Genomic DNA, 22,237 nt, shown 5'->3' with positions numbered 1-22,237 from the left:
CATCGTACCATACCACCACCATAATGGTAATACAATGCAAACGAGGATTACCAGTTGGTCGAAATCATAAAGCGAAAAAAAAAATATACAAAAAAAACAATTTGTGGCCGCAAAAAAAAAAACTGGTGCTACAAATTTTATTATTTTGCAATTTTGGCATGTTTGCCAGTCAATGGTCTGCGGTTTATTTGATGAGTAATCTGTATTTACACCACTCCAAAAAAATTGATTTCCAATTGTTGGTCATTGTTATTTGTACTGTAATATTTATTTTAGAGTATTTACTTTAATTAATGTAGAATGTAAAATTAGCAATTGAAATTGAAATCGAAAGGAAACATGTTATTTCTCTATTTGTTAGTTATTAATAATATAAACAAAAAAATTGCCTCTTCAAATTTTGTGTTCGGGGAAACAAAATCAAAATTTTGTACCAACCATCATGGGACGATGGGGATATAAGCTTGTGACTCCGTTTGTAACACATTGAAATGTCGATTTCCGACTATATAAAAGTACACGCAAAAAATATTTTTTCCTCCAAAACTAAATTTTAGACAACCCAATATCGTTTGCCATTTGGTTTCCGCTGTAAGGAAGTTTGTATGGAAGAAAAATATAGATATTGTTTTTATAAACGTTGATTCCTTTACAGGATGTAAAAACAATTTCATAAAGACTAACTAAAAAAATCTCTTCTGGCTAATTGCACCTTCCCTCAAATCTTTCTCACTTCCATACACAGAAAAAAATATCACCAAAATATTTCCAATTAAAAAGTTAATTGAAGTTGAAAATGTTTTCAATTAATAAATTAATTGATACAATTAACTTTTTAATCATGATAGAAACATTAAGTTAGTTAAGTCAATGATTGAAAATTTTAAAATTTTTAATTAAAAAATTAATTGATATAATTAACTTTTTAATCAAATTAGGAAGACTAATTCAGTTAAAAAAGTGCTGATTTTTTTTTTTAAATTTTTAATTAAAAATGCATTTCAAACAATCATTTGTTAATCCAAATAAAAACTCTAAGTCAATTCAGAAAGTAATTAAAAATAGTTACCTTTTTTAATTAATAAATTAATTGAGTTTTGCAATCAACATCAATTAAATTTTTAATTGAATCAATTAAAAAAATTAATTGAAATTTGCTGAAAAAATCAATTAATTTTTTAATCAAGAATTTTTTCTATGCCCAATTAAAACTGTGATTGATACTATCATTTTCGTGATTGAAGACATATCAATTAAAAAATTAATTGGATCAATTAATTTGGTGATTGAATCAGAAAAAAATTTTTTGTGTGTAAGCTGTTCGGTTCTTAACACCTTTTTCTGTAATAAAGGGTGATTTGTTAAGAGCTTGATAACTTTGCAAAAATTTGCAAAATCTCATCGGTTCTTTATTTGAAACGTTAGATTGGTCCATGACATTTACTTTTTGAAGATAATTTCATTTAAATGTTGACCGCGGCTGCGTCTTAGGTGGTCCATTCGGAAAGTCCAATTTTGGGCAACTTTTTCGAGCATTTCGGCCGGAATAGCCCGAATTTCTTCGGAAATGTTGTCTTCCAAAGCTGGAATAGTTGCTGGCTTATTTCTGTAGACTTTAGACTTGACGTAGCCCCACAAAAAATAGTCTAAAGCGTCAAATCGCATGATCTTGGTGGCCAACTTACCGGTCCATTTCTTGAGATGAATTGTTCTCCGAAGTTTTCCCTCAAAATGGCCATAGAATCGCGAGCTGTGTGGCATGTAGCGCCATCTTGTTGAAACCACATGTCAACCAAGTTCAGTTCTTCCATTTTTGGCAACAAAAAGTTTGTTAGCAGCGAACGATAGCGATCGCCATTCACCGTAACGTTGCGTCCAACAGCATCTTTGAAAAAATACGGTCCAATGATTCCACCAGCGTACAAACCACACCAAACAGTGCATTTTTCGGGATGCATGGGCAGTTCTTGAACGGCTTCTGGTTGCTCTTCACTCCAAATGCGGCAATTTTGCTTATTTACGTAGCCATTCAACCAGAAATGAGCCTCATCGCTGAACAAAATTTGTCGATAAAAAAGCGGATTTTCTGCCACTGATTTTGGTAATAAAATTCAATGATTTGCAAGCGTTGCTCGTTAGTAAGTCTATTCATGATGAAATGTCAAAGCATACTGAGCATCTTTCTCTTTGACACCATGTCTGAAATCCCACGTGATCTGTCAAATACTAATGCATGAAAATCCTAACCTCAAAAGAATCACCCTTTACAAATAATGTAGAAGAATTTATTTGATTTTTTTATATATGAAATATTGCTCTAAGACCCCATAAAGTATATATATTCTGGGTCGTGGTGAAATTCTGAGTCGATCTAAGCATGTCCGTCTGTTGAAAACACGCTAACTTCCGAACGAAACAAGCTATCGACTTGAAACTCGGCACAAGTAGTTGTTATTGATGCAGGTCGGATAGTATTGTAAAAGGGCCATATCGGTCCAATTTTACGTATAGCCCCCATATAAACGTACCGCCAGTTTTGGCTCGCGGAACCTCAAAGAGAAGCAAATTTCATCCGATCCGGTTGAAATTTGGTACGTGGTTTTAGTATATGGTCTCTAACAACTATGTCAGAATTGGTCCATATCGGTCCATAATTATATATAGCCCCCATATAAACCGATCCCCAGATTTGACCTCCGGAGCCTCTTGGAGGAGCAAAATTGATCCGATCCGGTTGAAATTTAGTACGTGGTGTTAGTATATGGTATCTAACAACCATGCCAGAATTGTTCCATATCGGTCCATAATTATATATAACCCTTAAACCGATCCCCAGACTTGACCTCCGGGGCCTCTTCGAGGAGCAAACTTCATCCGATCCGGTTGAAATTTGGTAAATGTCGCTAGTGAATGGACGATAACAACCATGCCAAAATTAGTCCGAATCGATCTAAATTATATATAGCCCCCAATCACAGAAAAATCACGATTGTCACTCGAGCCAAAAATAATTTACCAAAATTTTATTGTCATAGAATTTTTTTTCCAAAAATTTATATTTCTATAGAAAATTTTGTAAGCATTTTATGTCTTTAGGAAATTTTGTCAAAATATAATTTCTAAATTTTGTCAAAAATTTATTTCTATAGAAAATTTTGTCAAAATTTTATTTCTATAGAAAATTTTGTCAGAACTTTATTTCAGTAGAACATTTTTTCAAAATGTTATTTCTATAGAAAATTTATGAAGCACTTCTTAGTTGGAGAGGAATATTTTGCAAAAATCTTCCAAAACATCAAGAATTCTACCAATCTACCAAACAGTAAAAAATCTGTCATTTTTGGTAGAATCGTGTTCATAATTCTTATAACATATAGCCCTCATATAAAGCCATCCCCATATTTCAATTCTCGCTTTATAATTACCGCACAAAAGTGTATACACGCAAAAAAATAATTCTTTCCTCCCAAACGAAATTTTAGACAAACAAAGTTCGTTTCTCATTTGCTTTTCGCTGTAAGGAAGTGTGTTTGGAAGAAAAGTATATACTTTTTGTGATAAACGTTTATTCTTTTCCAGGATGTAAAAACAATATCATAAAGACTAACTCAACAAAATTTTTTTTTTCTGGCTAATTGCATTTTCCCTCACATCTTTCTCACTTCCACGAAGATTTTTAGTTCTTAGCACCTTTTTCTGTAATACAAACAATGTAGAAGAAATTATACGATTTTATAAATTTTTAAAATTTTTTTACCTTTCGCCTGGACGGAGAATCGAACCGCGGACCATGCACTTTGTAAGCCAACACACTAACCACTGAGCTATGTACCTGTTATGGTCATCAAGAGATAAATATCCATATAAGTTATATTTATATAGCATAGCTTGCGGCGCCCACGAACCGAATAAACAAAGTTTATTTAACAGAAACAAACATTTAGTTTGGCACCGTGGAGCAGTGGTTGCTACGTCTGACTCTCATGCCAAGGGTCGTGGGTTCGATCCCTGCTTCGACCAAAGCTTTTTTTTTTTACATACATTCTACATATGTTCCGAAGATTCCGAAAAAAATGTTCAACATTACATTGTACTATATTAAATTTTGAACTGTAAAATGTGTTTTATTAAAGACCAAAAGTCAGAAAAGAAGAGTGTTTGATATAAACGAAATGGACTCTGTTGTTGTTTCAAAAAAAACTTTTTTTATTGAAAAAATAAAAACTTTGTAACAAACGAATTTTTTTGGTGATAAAAGTTTAAAATTTTCGAAGCAATTCAAAAAACTCTAACAAAAGAAAAACGTTTTCGGTACACGTTTTCCAAACGTTTTTTTTCTTTGCGTGTATCTGTTCGTAATTATTTCTTCCCTATATATACCGGTCAAGAACTGAATATATACGTATTTAATCGACCTTTCTTTTGTCTACTATATATCCCGCATGGACTAACTTACAATTTAGAAGATTATGTTAAGAAGTTTTAAGATGCATTGCTATCGGCCGCAACCCAAGTAATTTAATTGTGGATGACCGTCTTTAGTAGAAGTTTCTACGCAATCCATGGTGGAAGGTACATAAGATTCGGCCTGGTCGAATATACTTGTTTTTTTTTTTTAATTTACCTTTCGCCTGGACGGCGATCGCTATAGCCATCAACGCATACAGTTATTTTATAGTGCACAGTTTTGGGCGTCCACGAGCCGATGTAAAGAAACTTTTTTTTAACAGAAACATACCTTTGGTTGGCCACCATGGAGAATGCACTACGGCTGAAATCGCGATTTTATCGACAACTTTAAATTTTTAATATTTTCTAGATGGGGTTTACTAACAAACATATTGATAGTAAAAAAATCAAAATAAATGGTTACTGTTTGCAACCCTGTTTATGCACAAACAGCCCTTAATGTTTACAAAATTTTTAATAGGTGGTAACAAGAGTATAGCAGCGCAATTTTTGTAAAATTAAAAACTTTTTAATAAATATTTAAAAAATATATATTTGTAAATATGAGTTCTAATACTCAAGGCAGTGTTGCCAGAAGTAGGGGAAATTCCCTACATGTAGGATTTTTATAATATTTAGCGTCTTGTAGGGACGTAGGGGCACAATGTAGGGACATTTTCACTCAACACAATTTGTAATAATTTTTACATATTGGTGGCTCTAGGTTAGGTTAGGTTATGTTAGGTTAGGTGGCAGCCCGATGTATCAGGCTTACCAAAGATAATTGAGAAGAAGATGCAGTCTTGTCATAGCAAAACTGAAGCACCAGAGGACTCTGCCAACAAAATATCATAAAGCTTGCGTCGACGTGTCTCTCAAATGTACTGCCGTTTGCGTCGGAAAATATCATAACATTTGTGTTTTTCATATATTTCTGAAGAAAAACCCACAAGAGCAATACCAAAACGATTGTAGAAAATTAAAATAAAACGTATATGTATTTTAAAGCGAATATTCATTATGGGGTTATGTGAATATTGCCGTTTTGAATTTATTCCTGGGCAGAGCTGCTTTGGAAAAAATTGACAAATAAAACAAATTTTTTCTCATAGCCCTCTACACCTTGACATTTGTTTTCTCTTTATAAGAGCACAATGCTTAGTCTTGTTATACTCAATTGTCTTTGGGCTTACTTAGACTATTCAGTGCATTGTGATACCACATTGGTTAACTTCTCTCTTATCACTGAGTGCTGCCCGATTCCATGTTAAGCTCAATGACAAGGGACCTCCTTTTTATAGCCGAGTGCGAACGGCGTTCCACATTGCTATGAAACCACTTTGAGAAGCTTTGAAACCCTCAGAAATGTCACCAGCATTATAGAGGTGGGATAATCCACCGCTGAAAAACTTTTTGGTGTTCGGTCGAACCAGGAATCGAACCCACAACCTTGTGTATGCAAGGCGGGCATTCTAACCATTGCACTACGGTGGCTCTAGAGGAGTAAATTAGAAGCCGGCAGGGCTTGATCTTTAACAGTGTGAGGTATCCACGGTGCCAAAAAAAATCTAACAATATTTGAAAAAATCTTACCACAAATCTACCAAACAAATATTTCTATAGAAATGTTTATCAATATTTTATCTCTGTAAAAAATTTCTCAAAATTTTATTTCTATACAAAATTTTGTCAAAATTGTATTTCTATAGAAAATATTATCAAAATTGTATTTCTATTAAAAATTTTGTCAAAATTGCATTTCTATAGAAAATTTTGTTAAAATTGTATTTCTACAGAAAATTTAGTCAAAATTTTATTTCTATAGAAAATTTTGTCAAAATTTTATTTCTATAGAAAATTTTATCAAAATTTTATTTGTATACAAAATTTTTTCAAAATTTTATTTCTATAGAAAATTTTGTCAAAATTCTATTTCTAAAGAAAATTTTGTCAAAATTCTATTTCTATAGAAAAATTTGTCAAAATTTTATTTCTATAGAAAAATTTGTCAAAATTTTATTTCTATAGAAAATTTTGTCAAAATTCTATTTCTATAGAAAATTTTGTCAAAATTTTATTTCTATAGAACATTTTGTCAACAAATTTATTTCTATAGAATGTTTTGTCAAAATTTTATTTCTATAGAAAATTTAGTCAAAATTTTATTTCTAAAGAAAATTTTGTCAAAATTCTATTTCTATAGAAAAATTTGTCAAAATTTTATTTCTATAGAAAATTTTGTCAAAATTTTATTTCTATAGAAAATTTTGCCAAAAATTTATTTCTATAGAAAATTTTGCCAAAAATTTATTTCTATAGAAAATTTGGTCAAAATTTTATTTCTATAGAAAATTTTGTCAAAATTCTATTTCTATAGAAAATTTTGTCAAAATTTGTTTGTTATTGTTGGCTTCTCTTCAATCGTTATTGTTGTTTTTGATCTCAGCTTAAAGCCATGCATTGACTAAACTACAAGTGTAGCTTAACCAACAGAGGAAAAGATAGAGGAAGCACGCTCAAAAACAAATCCAGCCAACTACATTCAAATCGATGATTTGAGTTTGGCAAAGGAAAAGAGATATGCTTGCAAATTTGTTTAGGCAGTAGCCGACTATCAAACCTTTTTTCGGAAGGTTCAAGTGCAGTTCACTTTGGGTTGAGTGAATTACCCGAATTTATTCTGATAATTGGTTGATAGTTTTGCTGCAAGTAGAGGATGCTGATGAGGAATGTGGTAATTCCGAAACAGCTGTACATCCAACCATCTTGCAGTCTATAGGGCTTTGCCCAAATAAATTTGACAAGCATACTTTTCCTCTGTTGATTAAGCTGAGATCAAAAACAACAAAAATTTTATTTCTATAGAAAAATTTCACAAAAAAAAATCGTTTATAGAAACTTTTTTCAAAATTTTATTTCTATATTTGATTTATTTCTTTGCGTCTAGATATTTTTTTCTTTGCGTCTAGATATTGTTAATCAGAAGGAGTTCAAAGACGATATAATCATGTCCGTTTGTCTGTCTGTTGTAATCAGCTACAGCCTACCGTAATGGTGCTATCGTCCTGAAATATACCACAAATTTGGTTTCTGTTTGAAATTTAAGTTGATGAAGCTATATCGGTCCAATTGTTTATATAGCCCCTATATAAACCGACCACCGAATTGAAACGACTAAGAGGAGATATAACACAGACCTACTAAGCCGTCATTGGAAAAAAATAATTTTAAAAATATAATATTAATCCATAATTATTTTAATAAAATTGCTCTTGCAACACAAATATGTATTTTGTTTTAGTTTCTTTTTAATTATTAAATAAAAAGTATATAGTGAAATCCCAAACCCGTAACCAAATAATTGAATTGAGACTTTACAAAAACGTAATTATTTTGTGCTCGTAATTAGAGTGTAATTTGCAAATATTTCTACCATGAAGTCATAGAGAAATGTTACACCTATGAATTCCACAACAATGCATAAAGGTAAGGAAAATGCAAAATGGCTTAACAACGATTTTTTTAGTTTGTCTAGAAGAGGCAAAACCATCTTTTAGACAAGAAAATTCAATTCTTCTTTTCAATGTTTCAATTTTCAAAAGAGGTCAGTCAGTCATTTAACATCTGGTCTCAATATGTAATTGGTTTGTTTCCCGCATATTGCAAAATACAAAAACTAATGTTTTCAAAAAACCATAAAACATTGATCATTTCCTTTGTCATTTTTTGCGGTGACATCATTAAGATATCTCGTCTTACTTTGGCATATCGTCAATAGACGGACAGATTGACTGTTTGACTACAACATTAGTTTCACTACACGAGTCACAAGTTTTTTGTTTTTGCCTTTGGAAAAATGAGAATTCAAACTTCAACTTTGAATTTGAAATGTAAACAAATATTGCATGTCTTACGATAGGTATTATTTTACTCATAGCTGGCGGTGTAATGGAGTGGTGATGATATTGTCCATGTACTAAAATGCAACTGCAACTTGACAATATTACATGTTTTGCTATGTGATAAGCCCGTGGCATTAAGTAGAGTTCAAGGTTTCCATGGTGTATTAAATGGTGAAACTCGATTTTGACTACCGATAGACGAAGACGTTGATTGATGTGAGTGGAGAGGAAACAAACAAAATTTGTGAATTTGATTGGTACACAGAAAAATTATAGTTCGAACAAACTACCCCGTTTTAAAGAACTATTTGGGATCACGGTTCCCACTCGAGCCAAAAAATAATCTACCAAAATTTGAAAAAAAATTTACCACAAAACTACCAAACAAAAATGTTTACTTCTATAGAAAATTTTGTCAAAATTTTATTTCTATAGAAAATTTTGTCAAAATTGTATTTTTATAGAAAATTTTGTCAAAATTTTATTTCTATGGAAAATTTTGTCAAAATTTTATTTCTATAGAAAATTTTGTCAAAATTTTATTTCTATAGAAAATTTTGTCAAAATTTTATTTCTAAAGAAAATTTTGTCAAAATTTTATTTCTATAGAAAACTTTGTCAAAATTTTATTTCTATAGAAAATTTTATCAAACTTTTATTTCTATAGAAAATTTTATCAATATTTTATTTCTATAGAAAATTATGTCAACATTTTTTTTTCTATAGAAAAATTTGTCATAATTTTATTTCTATAGAAAATTTTTTTCAAAATTTTATTTCTATAGAAAATTTTGTCAAATTTTTATTTTTATATAAAATTTTATCAACATTTTATTTCAATAGAAAATTATGTCAAACTTTTATTTCTATAGAAAATTTTGTCAAAATTGTATTTTTATAGAAAATTTTGTCAACATTTTATTTCTATGGAAAATTTTGTTAAGATTTTATTTCTATAGAAAATTTTGTCAACATTTTATTTCTATAGAAAATTTTGTTAAAATTTTATTACTATAGAAAATATATAATTTTAGACTAGCAGATGGGCTGGGATCGATCCATTTTAATACCCGAAATTATTTTTTTTTTTTTTAATTTTATTTTAAGACCATATACATATGTGGAATATTGACAGAAAATTTTTTCAAAGTTGTTTTTTATAGAAAATGTTGTCAAAATTATATATCTATAAAAAATTTATTCAAAATTATATTACTATAGAAACATTTTTTTCTTTAGAAAATTTAGTCAAAATTTTATTTCTATAGAAAATTTTGCAAAAGTTTGTTTGTTACACAAATATTTTTTAAATTTTATTTCTATTGATATTTTATTTCTATAAAAATTTAAGTCAAAATTTTATTTCTATAGAAAATTTTGCCAAAATTTTATAGTAATAGATTTTTTATTAGAAAATTTGGTCAAAATTGTATTTCTATATAAAATTTTGCCAAAATTTTATAGTAATAAATTTTTTTATTAGAAAATTTTATCAAAGTTTAATTTCTATAGCAAATATAGTCAAAATTTTGTTTCTGTAGAATATTTTGCAGAATTTTATTTACTACACAAAAATTTTTCTAACATTGTATTTTTATTGATAATTTTTTCAAAATTTTATTTCTATAAGAACAAATTGTCAAATTTTATTTCTATAGCAAATTTTCTCAAAATTTTGTTTTCTTACTGATGCTCACTGCTATATTCGAAATTTTATTACTATAGAAATATTTTTTTCTAAATAAAATTTAGTTAAAATGTTATTTCTATAGAAAATTTAGTCAAAATTTTGTTTCTATAGAATATGTTATTTTGCAAAATTTTATTTCTATAGAAAATTTTGCAAAATTTTGTTTGCTACACATTTTTTTTATTTGTATTTCCATTGATAACTTTTTCAAACTTTTATTTCTATAAAAATTTTTGCCAAATTTTATTTCTATAAAAATTGTATTCAAAATTTTATTTCTATATATTTGGTCAAAATTTGATTTCTATAAAAAATTTTGCCAAAATTTTATTTCTATAGAAAATTTAGTCAAAATTTTGTTTCTATAGAAAATTTTGCAAAATTTTATTTACTAGACAAAAATTTTTCCAAAATTGTATGCTCACTGCTAAGTCGAAAACTTGTAGAAATGACTCAAATCATCAAATTTTTCAATGAATGAATCATAAATGCATTTTTGCGAAATTGTCTAAACAATTATAAATATTTCCCAAATATTGCCCGAGATTTTGTAGAAGTCTGATTTGAGATTTTATCAAAATGTAGATCTAAATACAAAGTTGTGCAGAGTATATTATAATTGGCCCGCCCGACTTTAAGACTTTCCTTGCATTTTTATTTTTTGTTAAAATTGTGTTACGTCCCATAACGTTAGATTTAAATTTAAAATACAAAGATTTTGTAGAAGTATATACAATTTTGTCTAAATCGATTCAGATTCAAATTCATGCATATGGGAATATAAACCTTTATATAGCTCGCAACAAATTTAAAGGATTTGAGATAATATCAATAATTTTGGTCCACAAATACATATACTGTTGGTATCTTCTCATATTATGGTGGGTATCTATAGCATTATTTTATTTATTAAACATTGCCCTAAATTTGAAATATAGAGTTTAATTGGCATCTAATGTGAAATTAAGACCTTTTTTTGCACACATAAATAAATACGATACATTATATCGATCCACTTACGGTACCCCCACAATAGAACTACAAATTAGTGGTATTAAAATGAGATTTAGGTATATTACCCGGAGTCGACTCCGGATTCGGAGTCGAGCTGATGAAAAATGCTGCAGTCGGAGTCGGAGTCGAGCAAAATTGGCTCGACTCCACAGCCCTGCTCTTAACCAGAAAAAAATGGAAAGTCGAAAGTTGACTTTTTCATAATTTGAAAAAATCGAAAATCGCAAGGTAAAAAGTTGACTTTTAATAATCGCAAAAGTCAAATGTGGAATTTTACATAATTAAAAAAAAGTTGGAATAATTGCAAAAGCCGAGATTTTCATAATTTGAAAAAATTAAAAGTCACAAGGTAAACAGTTGAATTTTGCAAATTTCAAAAAATCGACTCTCCCAAATTTTCAAAAAGTCGAAAAATCTACTTTCCAAATTATAAAACATTCGAAAATTCAAAAACAATCTACTCTAAAATGATTTCAAAAAGCCGAAATTTCGAAAAATCGATTTTTCCAAATTTTGAAAAAATCACAAAAGTCGAAATTTTGGGTCTGGTTACATGCCTTAGTTTATAATCGAAAAAATGATTAGTTTATAATCGAAAAAATGCCTTAGTTTATGAACGAAAAAATGGAAAAGTCGAACGTCGACTTTTCCATAAGTTGAAAAAATCACGATTTGGAAAGGCATGCTCTTAAAACATATTTGAAATGATCATATTCCTTCTCTGGGTGCCACCGTGGTGCAATGGTTAGCATGCCCGCCTTGCATACACAAGGTCGTAGGTTCGATTCCTGCTTCGACCGAACACCAAAAAGTTTTTCAGCGGTGGATTATCCCACCTCCGTAATGCTGGTGACATTTCTGAGGGTTTCAAAGCTTCTTTAAGTGGTTTCACTGGAATGTGGAACGCCGTTCGGACTCGGCTATAAAAAGGAGGCCCCTTGTCATTGAGCTTAACATGGCATCGGGCAGCACTCAGTGATAAGAGAGAAGTTCACCACTGTGGTATCACAATGGACTGAATAGTCTAAGTGAGCCTGATACGTCGGGCTGCCACATAACCTAACCTAACCTTCTCTGGGTGTGTGTAGACTTTTTTAAACTTCGCCGTATATTATAGTATACAAAGTGGTTGTTAGCACTGGAGAATTCTTTTGGAACGGATACTAAAGATTTATGTGTCCCTAAACAGACAACTTTACCAATAAGTGAAAAATTTCGTTTCGGAAGAAAACTCATTTTTTTTGTTTGCATCCACCCTATTATATGGAAGTAATATGGATGATGCATACAATCCATAATCAAATATTAATAGATAAAATAAACCATTACTCAATTATCACTCCATTCTCCCCCCATGTAGTAGTAGTAGTAGTATACTAGAACCTGTGTATCCCTGAATAAACAGGCTCCCAACAATAGGGCTTAAGTAGAATAACGCAAGAAGGAACCAAAATAGATTAACAATCTTAGCCTGAAGTGGTAAAGAACAATGAAACTCGGTCCATAAGTGGTTTAGCTACTCGAGAATTTATGCTAAAAAACAACCTTCCAAGTGGAAGCAAATATGACGTGCAAATTGAAACAAGTTCACAGACAAATAAAAGCTAAACGAGGAGAGACCACAAAAAAAACCATTCAATGAATGAAAATGCATGAATCATCCTATCGGCAGGCAGCGTCACATGGGGGCTAACTGCAAGAAAATAAAACATCATTGCCCCTCCTTTCGGGTCAATAAAAACGACATAACACAATAGGCAATCTATAATAAAATTGGTATATGCGAGTGTTTAGTGTGTGTTTTTTTGTATTTTTCTTGCCAATAAAAAAGAAATCTAAGCCATTAAGAAAACAGGTAAGTGGAAAGACAAGAAACGAAAGTGGTCGACTTCTTATGTGCTATACAAGGCTGTATTGATTATGGTAATATGGCAAAAGCAACCAATGTTATTTTGCCATATTATTAATATGACTATTTTACAAGTAGAGAAAATGGATGCAATAATTGTACGTGGTTCGATAACCATACCAGTTTAGTCCAAGACATGAAAAATCAAAATGGACATGGAGCAGAATCATCCTGTCTGCTAGGAAGTCCTTAGGTATTAATCCTAAAATGGGAGCCACCGTGGTGTAATGGGTAGCTTTTCCGCCTTGCCCTTTGTATGGTCGTGGAATTGATTCCAGTCTCGACCAAAAAGCTAAAAAGTTTTTCAGCGATGGATTATCCCCTGTCAGTAATGCTGGTAACATTTTTGAGTGTTTCAAGGTTTGTCTAAGTGGTTTCACCGCATTGTGAAACTCCGTTCGGACTGGGCTATAAAAAGGCAGCACTCATTGATAAGAGAGAAATTCACCACATGTGGTATCACAATGGAATGAAATGCACACTAAACCTAACCTAACATAATCCTCACACAAAGTCCTATGACATTGCGTCCTAAAGCAAAAATTAAACAGTCATAAAGTGGATATCTCACAACAGAATTAAGACTTCAAAAAAGGAAAAGGCTGGCCTCCGACTTCAGACACACACAAAAAAAATTTCTGATTCAATCACGAAATTAATTGATCCAATTATTTTTTTAATTGAAATGTCTTCAATCACAGAAATGATAGTATCAATTAAAAAAATTAATTGAAGGACAATTAAAAAATTAATTGATCCAATTAAAAAATTAATTGATTTTTCTTGATTTATTTTGATTTTTTTAAAAGAATTTTATTTAAAATTAATTGATACTATTAATTTTTGTGATTGATTTTAGTTTCAATTAAACTATTTGTTGAATCAATTAAATTTTTAATTAAATATTTTTTAAAACTTAATTAAAATTTTAATTGGACAAATTTTCCTGAAATTTCTTTCTGTGTAGTGTATCGATGGCAGGGGTTGAGACTTTCTCCTGCAAAAAATCCAAAGTGTGCTAACGGAAACTCAAAGAAAAAGAGTCCCAAAATGGCTAACCGCATTTGGAGTCTTCCCCAATGGATTGGGGTTTAACGTTTTGGGTTATTTTTCACACGGTCTTTTAGGTTAGGTTAGGTTAGGTTAGGTTTAGTGGCCTCCAGATATTTCAGGCTCACTTAGACTATTCAGTCCATTGTGATACCACAGTGGTAAACTTCTCTCTTATCACTGAGTACTGCCCGATTCTGTGTTAAGCTCAATGACAAGGGACATCCTTTTTATAGCCGAGTCCGAAACGCGTTCCACATTGCAGTGAAACCACTTAGAGAAGCTTTGAAACACTCAGAAATGCCACCAGCATCACTGAGGTGGGATAATCCACGGCTGAAAAACTTTTTGGTGTTTGGTCGAAATTGGGTTTGGACCCACGACCCTGTGTATGCAAGGCGGGCATGCTAACCATAGTGTAAATGGGACCTAATTTTGTTTTGCGGTCGATTTCCTTGCTTTAGTATTAATATTCAGGCGTTATGAAAATCCTTCCCAGGAAAAAAGAGCTCTAAACCCCATATGAAATAGGGCCCACAATTGGGGCGACGTTTTATAATGGATATGAGCCCTATGAAAATGGGACGCGGCAGTTTTAACTGAAGCATGAAAATCGACTCCAAAATAAATTTCATTTTCAATCAGGGTTCATTTTCACTTTTGGTTAAAAAGATTTTGTGAAAATGAATCCTAACTGTTCGTTTGCGTTAGCTTACTTTGGACTCTGTCCATAGGAGAAAGTCCTAAAACCCGCCAGACGGCCACACAATTGGGGCGAAGTTTCTTAATGAATATGAGCCTCAACAGTTCTAACTGAAGAATGAAAATCGACCCCCAAAATAAATTTAATTTTCAATCAGGGTTCATTTTCATTTTTGGTTAAAAAGATTTTGTGAAAATTAATCCTAACTTTTCGTTTGCTTACTTTGGACTCTGTTCATAGAAAAAAGCCTTAAAACCCGACAGAAAGCCCCACAATCGAGGCGAAATTCCTTAATGAATATGAGCCCTGTGAAAATGGGCCTCAATAATTCTAACTGAAGAATGAAAATCGACCTCCAATATAAATGTAATTTTCAATCAGGGTTCATTTTCACTTTTGGTTAAAAAGATTTTGTGAAAATGAATCATAACTTTTCGTTTGCGTTAGCTTACTTTGGACTCTGTCCATAGGAGAAAGTCTTAAAATCCGACAGAAGGCCCCACAATCGAGGCAAAATTCCTTAATGAATATGAGCCCCAATAGTTCTAACTGAAAAATGAAAATCGACCCCAAAATAAATTTCATCTTCAATTAGGGTTCATATTCACTTTTGGTTTAAAAGATTTTGTTAAAATGAACGCTATCTGTGAGAAATTCTTAAAAGCCAACAAAAGGCAGGTCACTCGTTAGCCCATTTCGTACTCTCCCCACTTTTGTCACCTTAGAATTGCGATAGTCCACATAGCATAAAATCATAAACACTGGCCGAAGACCAATCAAGTCAAAAACAAATCTGTTGCTATTCGTAACAAAAACGGGTGTAATGTTGCCACCATTGCCAAATCCCAGAAAATGAAAATCGGCCACACTTGAAAACGGAGCACAATCCCAAAAGGGAAATTGGAAATGTACCGATTATAGTTTAAGTAGGCAAATGTTTGTATGGCTGCTTAGATCTACCCGATATGTCTTCGAATCGCTTTGGCTGGAATCTTAGCTCTTGACTATTTTCAGACCGATATTCTTAAATCGGCGACGGACTAAATTTTAATCACACGTAGTAGTGATGCAGATTATAAAACTAAAACTATGCCATTTACCTTTAAGAAGTCTAACAACAAACATCCAACCGACTCCATCATTGTAGTTGGTTATAAATCCTCAAGCACTCACTTGGAAGGTCTTTTGCGTACACGCTATTGTAAGACAACTAAAGAAAGAACAACGAAAGGAACAAGAATCATGCAAATGCAAAACAACAACCTGACAGTTAAGAGTATCTGCCCGCATACATATTGCCTTAATCGGAATAACCTCATGTGAGCCACTTCAAATAAAAACAAAACAAGAAAAAAAGTAAAAGGAGACAAATAACAACAACAACAATAGGGAATTATTGCAATCCACTAGTACTTGGAATAAGGTAGACAGTAAACAACGATGATGGTGGTGGTAGACACCTCAAAAAGAAATGATATGGCAGAAAAGTAGTAAAATTTTGAAGAGGGACTCGACAACAAAACCAGATCTCAACTGGTAGCTGCTGTGCCACAACAAAAACAACAACAATAACAAGCGATTTGATTCTTTTTCGTTTTAATGATATTTGATGTTTTATTAAATTACCGGAAGTTGTTGTATGTTTATGTATAAAACAAACCCTTGTCTTCTCTTCTATCTTCTCCTCCGTACTCACTCAATCTAGAGAGACTTGTTCTTATGTGTCATCCAGTACAAAACATCTGGAAACTATCATAAAGCCATCAAGTTGTTTTATATTCAAGTGTTGCTCAAGATTTCTTGTTGTGGCAATTCCCGATTACCCCTTTTGCTTTTGTATTACAACAAAATCCCCGCCACATGTACTCTGATAAAATGGAATAAAGTGTAGAAACTTACCTTTCGAATTCACAGGGAAATGCAAAGGCGGGTATGTCTTGTATTGTCTTCTCATCACGAAAATTCTCTGGAAAACTTTCTGTAATTACGCCCACTGGTGCTGAGCAACCTCCACTGCCATTGTATCGCGATATATTGGTCTGTTCTATGCCACCATGAGTTCGTGATACTTCACACCAATATTCGAATAATTTTTTAACATCAGTTCTGTAAAACCAAAACAAAAGCAAAAGATAGGAGTTCATTACAGAAAAACAAAAATTTGTATATAGGTGTGCAATTAGTTTTTTTACAGGAAGGGGTTGATATCACGGTTGCCACTCGAGCCATAAATAGTCTAGCCAATTCTAGAGAAAATTTTACCAAAAAAACTACCACACAAAAATTTATTTTGCAAAATTTTATTTCTATAGAAAATTTGGTCAAAATTTTATTTTTATAGAAAATTTTGTCAAAATTTTAGTTCTATAGAAAGTTTTGTCAAAATTTTATTTCTATAGAAAGTTTTGTCAAAATTTTATTTCCATAGAAAATATTGTCAAAATTTTTATTTTCATAGATAATTTTATTTCTATAGAAAATTTTATCAACATTTTATTTCTATAGGAAAATTTATCAAAATTTTATTTCTACAGAAAAATTTGTAAAAATTTTATTTCTATGGAAAATTTGTCAAAATTTTATTTCTATAGAAAATTGTGTCAAAATTTTATTTCTATAGACAATTTTGACAAAATTTTATTTCTACAGAAAATTTGTCAAAACTTTATTTCTATAGGAAATTTTGTCAAAATTTTATTTCTATAGAAAATTTTGTCAAAATTTCATATCTATAGAAAATTTTGCCAAAATTTTATTTCTATAGAAAATTTGTCAAAATTTTATTTCTATAGAAAATTTTATTTCTATAGAAAATTTATTCAAAATTTTATTTCCCAATTTTCTCAAAATTTTATATCTATAACAATTTGAAGAAATTTTTCTGTAGAAAATTTTGTCAAAAGTTTATTTTTATAGAAAATTTTATCAAAATTTAATTTCGATAGAAAATTTTCTCAAAATTTTATTTCCATAGAAAATTTTTTCAAAATTTTTTTTCTATAGAAAATTTTCTCAAAATATTAAATCCACAGAAAATTTTCTCAAAATTTTATTTCTATAGAGAATTTTCTCAGTTTTATTTCTATAGAAAATTTTCTCAAAATTTTATATCTATCTTTTATATCACAGTTGCCACTCGAGCCATAAATAGTCTAGCCAATTCTAGAGAAAATTTTACCAAAAAATTTTGATTTGACAGTGGCATAGGAAAAGAGATATGTTTGTTTCGAATTTATTTCGGCATAAGCCGGCTATCAATGTAAAACCTTTTTTCGGAGGGTTCAAGTGTGGTTTTTTTTGGGTTTAATAAACTGCCTGAATTTATTCTGATAATTGGTTGATAGTTTTGCTGCAAGTAGAGGATGCTGATGAGGAATGTGGTAATTCCGAAACGTGCGTCCATCCAACCATCTTGCAGTCTATAGGGCTTTGCCCAAATAAATTTGACAAACATTCTTTTCCTCTGTTGGTTAAGCTACAATTGTAGTTTAGTCAATGTATGGTTTTAAGCTGAAATAAAAAACAACAACAATGCTTAAAGAACAAAACCAACAATAACAAAACAAAACAAAACAAATGGAAAAAGAAGAGGAGGCACGCTCAAAATAAACCCAGCCATGTGAATTCAAATCGATGATTTGACAGTGGCATAGGAAAAGAGATATGTTTGTATAGAATTTATTTCGGCATAAGCCGGCTATCAATGTAAAACCTTTTTTCGGAGGGTTCAAGTGTGGTTTTTGTTGGGTTTAATAAACTGCCTGAATTTATTCTGATAATTGGTTGATAGTTTTGCTGCAAGTAGAGGATGCTGATGAGGAATGTGGTAATTCCGAAACGTGCGTCCATCCAACCATCTTGCAGTCTATAGGGCTTTGCCCAAATAAATTTGACAAACATTCTTTTCCTCTGTTGGTTAAGCTACAATTGTAGTTTAGTCAATGTATGGTTTTAAGCTGAAATAAAAAACAACAACAATGCTTAAAGAACAAAACCAACAATAACAAAACAAAACAAAACAAATGGAAAAAGAAGAGGAGGCACGCTCAAAATAAACCCAGCCATGTGAATTCAAATCGATGATTTGACAGTGGCATAGGAAAAGAGATATGTTTGTATAGAATTTATTTCGGCATAAGCCGGCTATCAATGTAAAACCTTTTTTCGGAGGGTTCAAGTGTGGTTTTTGTTGGGTTTAATAAACTGCCTGAATTTATTCTGATAATTGGTTGATAGTTTTGCTGCAAGTAGAGGATGCTGATGAGGAATGTGGTAATTCCGAAACGTGCGTCCATCCAACCATCTTGCAGTCTATAGGGCTTTGCCCAAATAAATTTGACAAACATTCTTTTCCTCTGTTGGTTAAGCTACAATTGTAGTTTAGTCAATGTATGGTTTTAAGCTGAAATAAAAAACAACAACAATGCTTAAAGAACAAAACCAACAATAACAAAACAAAACAAAACAAATGGAAAAAGAAGAGGAGGCACGCTCAAAATAAACCCAGCCATGTGAATTCAAATCGATGATTTGACAGTGGCATAGGAAAAGAGATATGTTTGTTTCGAATTTATTTCGGCATAAGCCGGCTATCAATGTAAAACCTTTTTTCGGAGGGTTCAAGTGTGGTTTTTGTTGGGTTTAATAAACTGCCTGAATTTATTCTGATAATTGGTTGATAGTTTTGCTGCAAGTAGAGGATGCTGATGAGGAATGTGGTAATTCCGAAACATGCGTCCATCCAACCATCTTGCAGTCTATAGGGCTTTGCCCAAATAAATTTGACAAACATTCTTTTCCTCTGTTGGTTAAGCTACAATTGTAGTTTAGTCAATGTATGGTTTTAAGCTGAAATAAAAAACAACAAAAAAACTACCACACAAAAATTTATTTTGCAAAATTTTATTTCTATAGAAAATTTGGTCAAAATTTTATTTTTATAGAATATTTTCTCAAAATTTTATTTCATATTCATATTCATCTTTATTTAATCAAACCGAGCCCATGCGGACTATATGTTGATAGATAATACAAATGATTACAGGTATTTGCTTGAAATGATTAAACTAACTAATACATATTTTAAAAACATTAAGTGAAAAATACTATAATAAAACGAAATATATATGAAAATTATGAAAATAAAAACAAAGAAATGTGATGTTTAAAACTAATATCCTAAAACTAAAAACCTAACGCACACTTTTATAAAAAAATAAAATAATTATGAAAAAATAAATGGTGATAAAATTATTGTCAGTGAGAAACATGACTAGTTCAAACGATTATTATGAAAATGCAAAATCAATCTATCTTTAAATCAATCTTTCTATAGTAAAAATCAATCTTTCTATAGTAAATTTTCTCAAAATATTATTTCTAAAGAACATTTTATCAAAATTTTATTTCTACAGAAAATTTTGTCAAAATTTTATTTCTATAGAAAATTTTGTCAAAATTTTATTGCTATAGAAAAATTTATCATAATTTTACTTCTATAGAAAATTTTGTCAAAATTTTATTTCTATAGAAAATTTTGTCAAAATTTTATTTCCATAGAAAATTTTGTCAAAATTTCATTTCTTTAGAAAATTTTGTCAAAATTTTATTTCCATAGAAAATTTTGTCAAAATTTTATTTCTATAGAAAATTTTGTCAAAATTTTATTTCTATAGAAAATTTTGTCAAAATTGTATTTCTATAGAAAATTTTGTCAAAATTGTATTTCTATCGAAAATTTTGTCAAAATTGTATTTCCATAGAAAATGTTGTCAAACTTGTATTTCTATAGAAAATTTTGTTAAAATTTTATTTCTTTAGAAAATTTTGTCAAAATTTATTTCTTTAGAAAATTTTGTAAAAATTTATTTTTTTAGAAAATTTTGTCAAAATTTTATTTTCATAGGAAATTTTGTCAACATTTTATTTCTATAGAAAATTTTGTCAAAATTTTATTTCTATAGAAAATTTTGTCGAAATTTTATTTCTATAGAAAATTTTGTCAAAATTTTATTTCTATAGAAATTTTTTTCAAAAATTTTATTTCTATAGAAAATTTTGTAAAAATGTTATTTCTATAGAAAATTTTGTCAAAATTTTATTTCTATAGAAAATTTTGTCGAAATTTTATTTCTATAGAAAATTTTGTCAAAATTTTATTTCTATAGAAAATTTTGTCGAAATTTTATTTCTATAGAAAATTTTTTCAAAATTTTATTTCTATAGAAAATTTTTTCAAACTTTTATTCCTATAGAAAATTTTGACAAAATTTTATTTCTATAGAAAATTTTGTAAAAATTTTATTTCTATAGAAAATTTTGTCAAAATTTTATTTTCATAGAAAATGTTGTCAAAATTGTATTTCTATAGAAAATTTTGTTAAAATTTTATTTCTTTAGAAAATTTTGTCAAAATTTATTTCTTTAGAAAATTTTGTAAAAATTTATTTTTTTAGAAAATTTTGTCAAAATTTTATTTTCATAGGAAATTTTGTCAACATTTTATTTCTATAGAAAATTTTGTCAAAATTTTATTTCTATAGAAATTGTTTTCAAAAATTTTATTTCTATAGAAAATTTTGTCGAAATTTTATTTCTATAGAAAATTTTTTCAAAATTTTATTTTTATAGAAAATTTTGACAAAATTTTATTTTTATAGAAAATTTTGACAAAATTTTATTTTTATAGAAAATTTTGACAAAATTTTATTTTTATAGAAAATTTTGACAAAATTTTATTTTTATAGAAAATTTTGACAAAATTTTATTTTTATAGAAAATTTTGACAAAATTTTATTTCTATAGAAAATTTTGTTTAAATTTTATTTCTATAGAAAATTTTTTCAAAATTTTATTTCTATAGAAAATTTTAACACTGCAAGTGTAGCTTAACCAACAGAGGAAAAGAATGTTTGTCAAATTTATTTGGGCAAAGCCCTAAAGACTGCAAGATGGTTGGATGGACGCATGTTTCGGAATTACCACATTCCTCATCAGCATCCTCTACTTGCAGCAAAATCAAAAAACAAAATAAACCCAGCCAACTGCACTCAAATCGATGATTTGACGGTGGCAAAGGAAAAGAGATATGTTTGTACGAATTTATTTCGGCATAAGCCGGCTATCAATGTAAAATCTTTTTTCTGAAGGTTCAAGTGTGGTTCATTGTTGGGTTTAATGAACTGGCTGAATTTATTCTGATAATTGGTTGATAGGTTTGCTGCAAGTAGACGATGCTGATGAGAAATGTGGTAATTCCGAAACGTGCATCCATCCAACCATCTTGCAGTCTATAGGGCTTTACCCAAATAAATTTGACAAACATTCTTTTCCGCTGTTGGTTAAGCTACACTTGTAGTTTAGTCAATGCATGGTTTAAGCGGAAATCAAAAAAACAACAACAATGATTAAACAACAAAACCAACGAGAAAAAAACAAAACGAAAATTTTATTTCTATAAAAAATTTTAACCACATTTTATTTCTATAGAAAAATTTGACAAAATTTTATTTCTATAGAAA

The 22,237-nt window shown here is 30.0% G+C and overlaps 1 protein-coding gene across 7 annotated transcripts in view; it reads right to left on the bottom strand.

Moving 5' to 3' along the window:
- LOC142237596 (DENN domain-containing protein 1A) overlaps positions 1-22,237 on the bottom strand; it is a 113,109-nt gene that overhangs the window by 88,924 nt on the left and 1,948 nt on the right. For all 7 annotated transcript variants that reach the window (XR_012722521.1, XM_075308951.1, XM_075308952.1 and 4 more), the window contains exon 2: positions 16,617-16,823. Coding sequence is in view for 6 of the 7 variants with exons in the window: in XM_075308951.1 (XP_075165066.1) it covers positions 16,617-16,823 (207 nt within the window). In the remaining variant the exon portion in view is untranslated. The remainder of the gene's footprint in view (positions 1-16,616; positions 16,824-22,237) is intronic.

Source organism: Haematobia irritans, chromosome 5 (genome assembly GCF_050003625.1).
Source record: "Haematobia irritans isolate KBUSLIRL chromosome 5, ASM5000362v1, whole genome shotgun sequence".
NCBI classification, from domain to species: Eukaryota; Metazoa; Arthropoda; class Insecta; order Diptera; family Muscidae; genus Haematobia; species Haematobia irritans.
The sequence above is the reverse complement of the archived record's forward strand: the minus strand, read 5'-3'. Positions and strand labels throughout refer to the sequence as shown.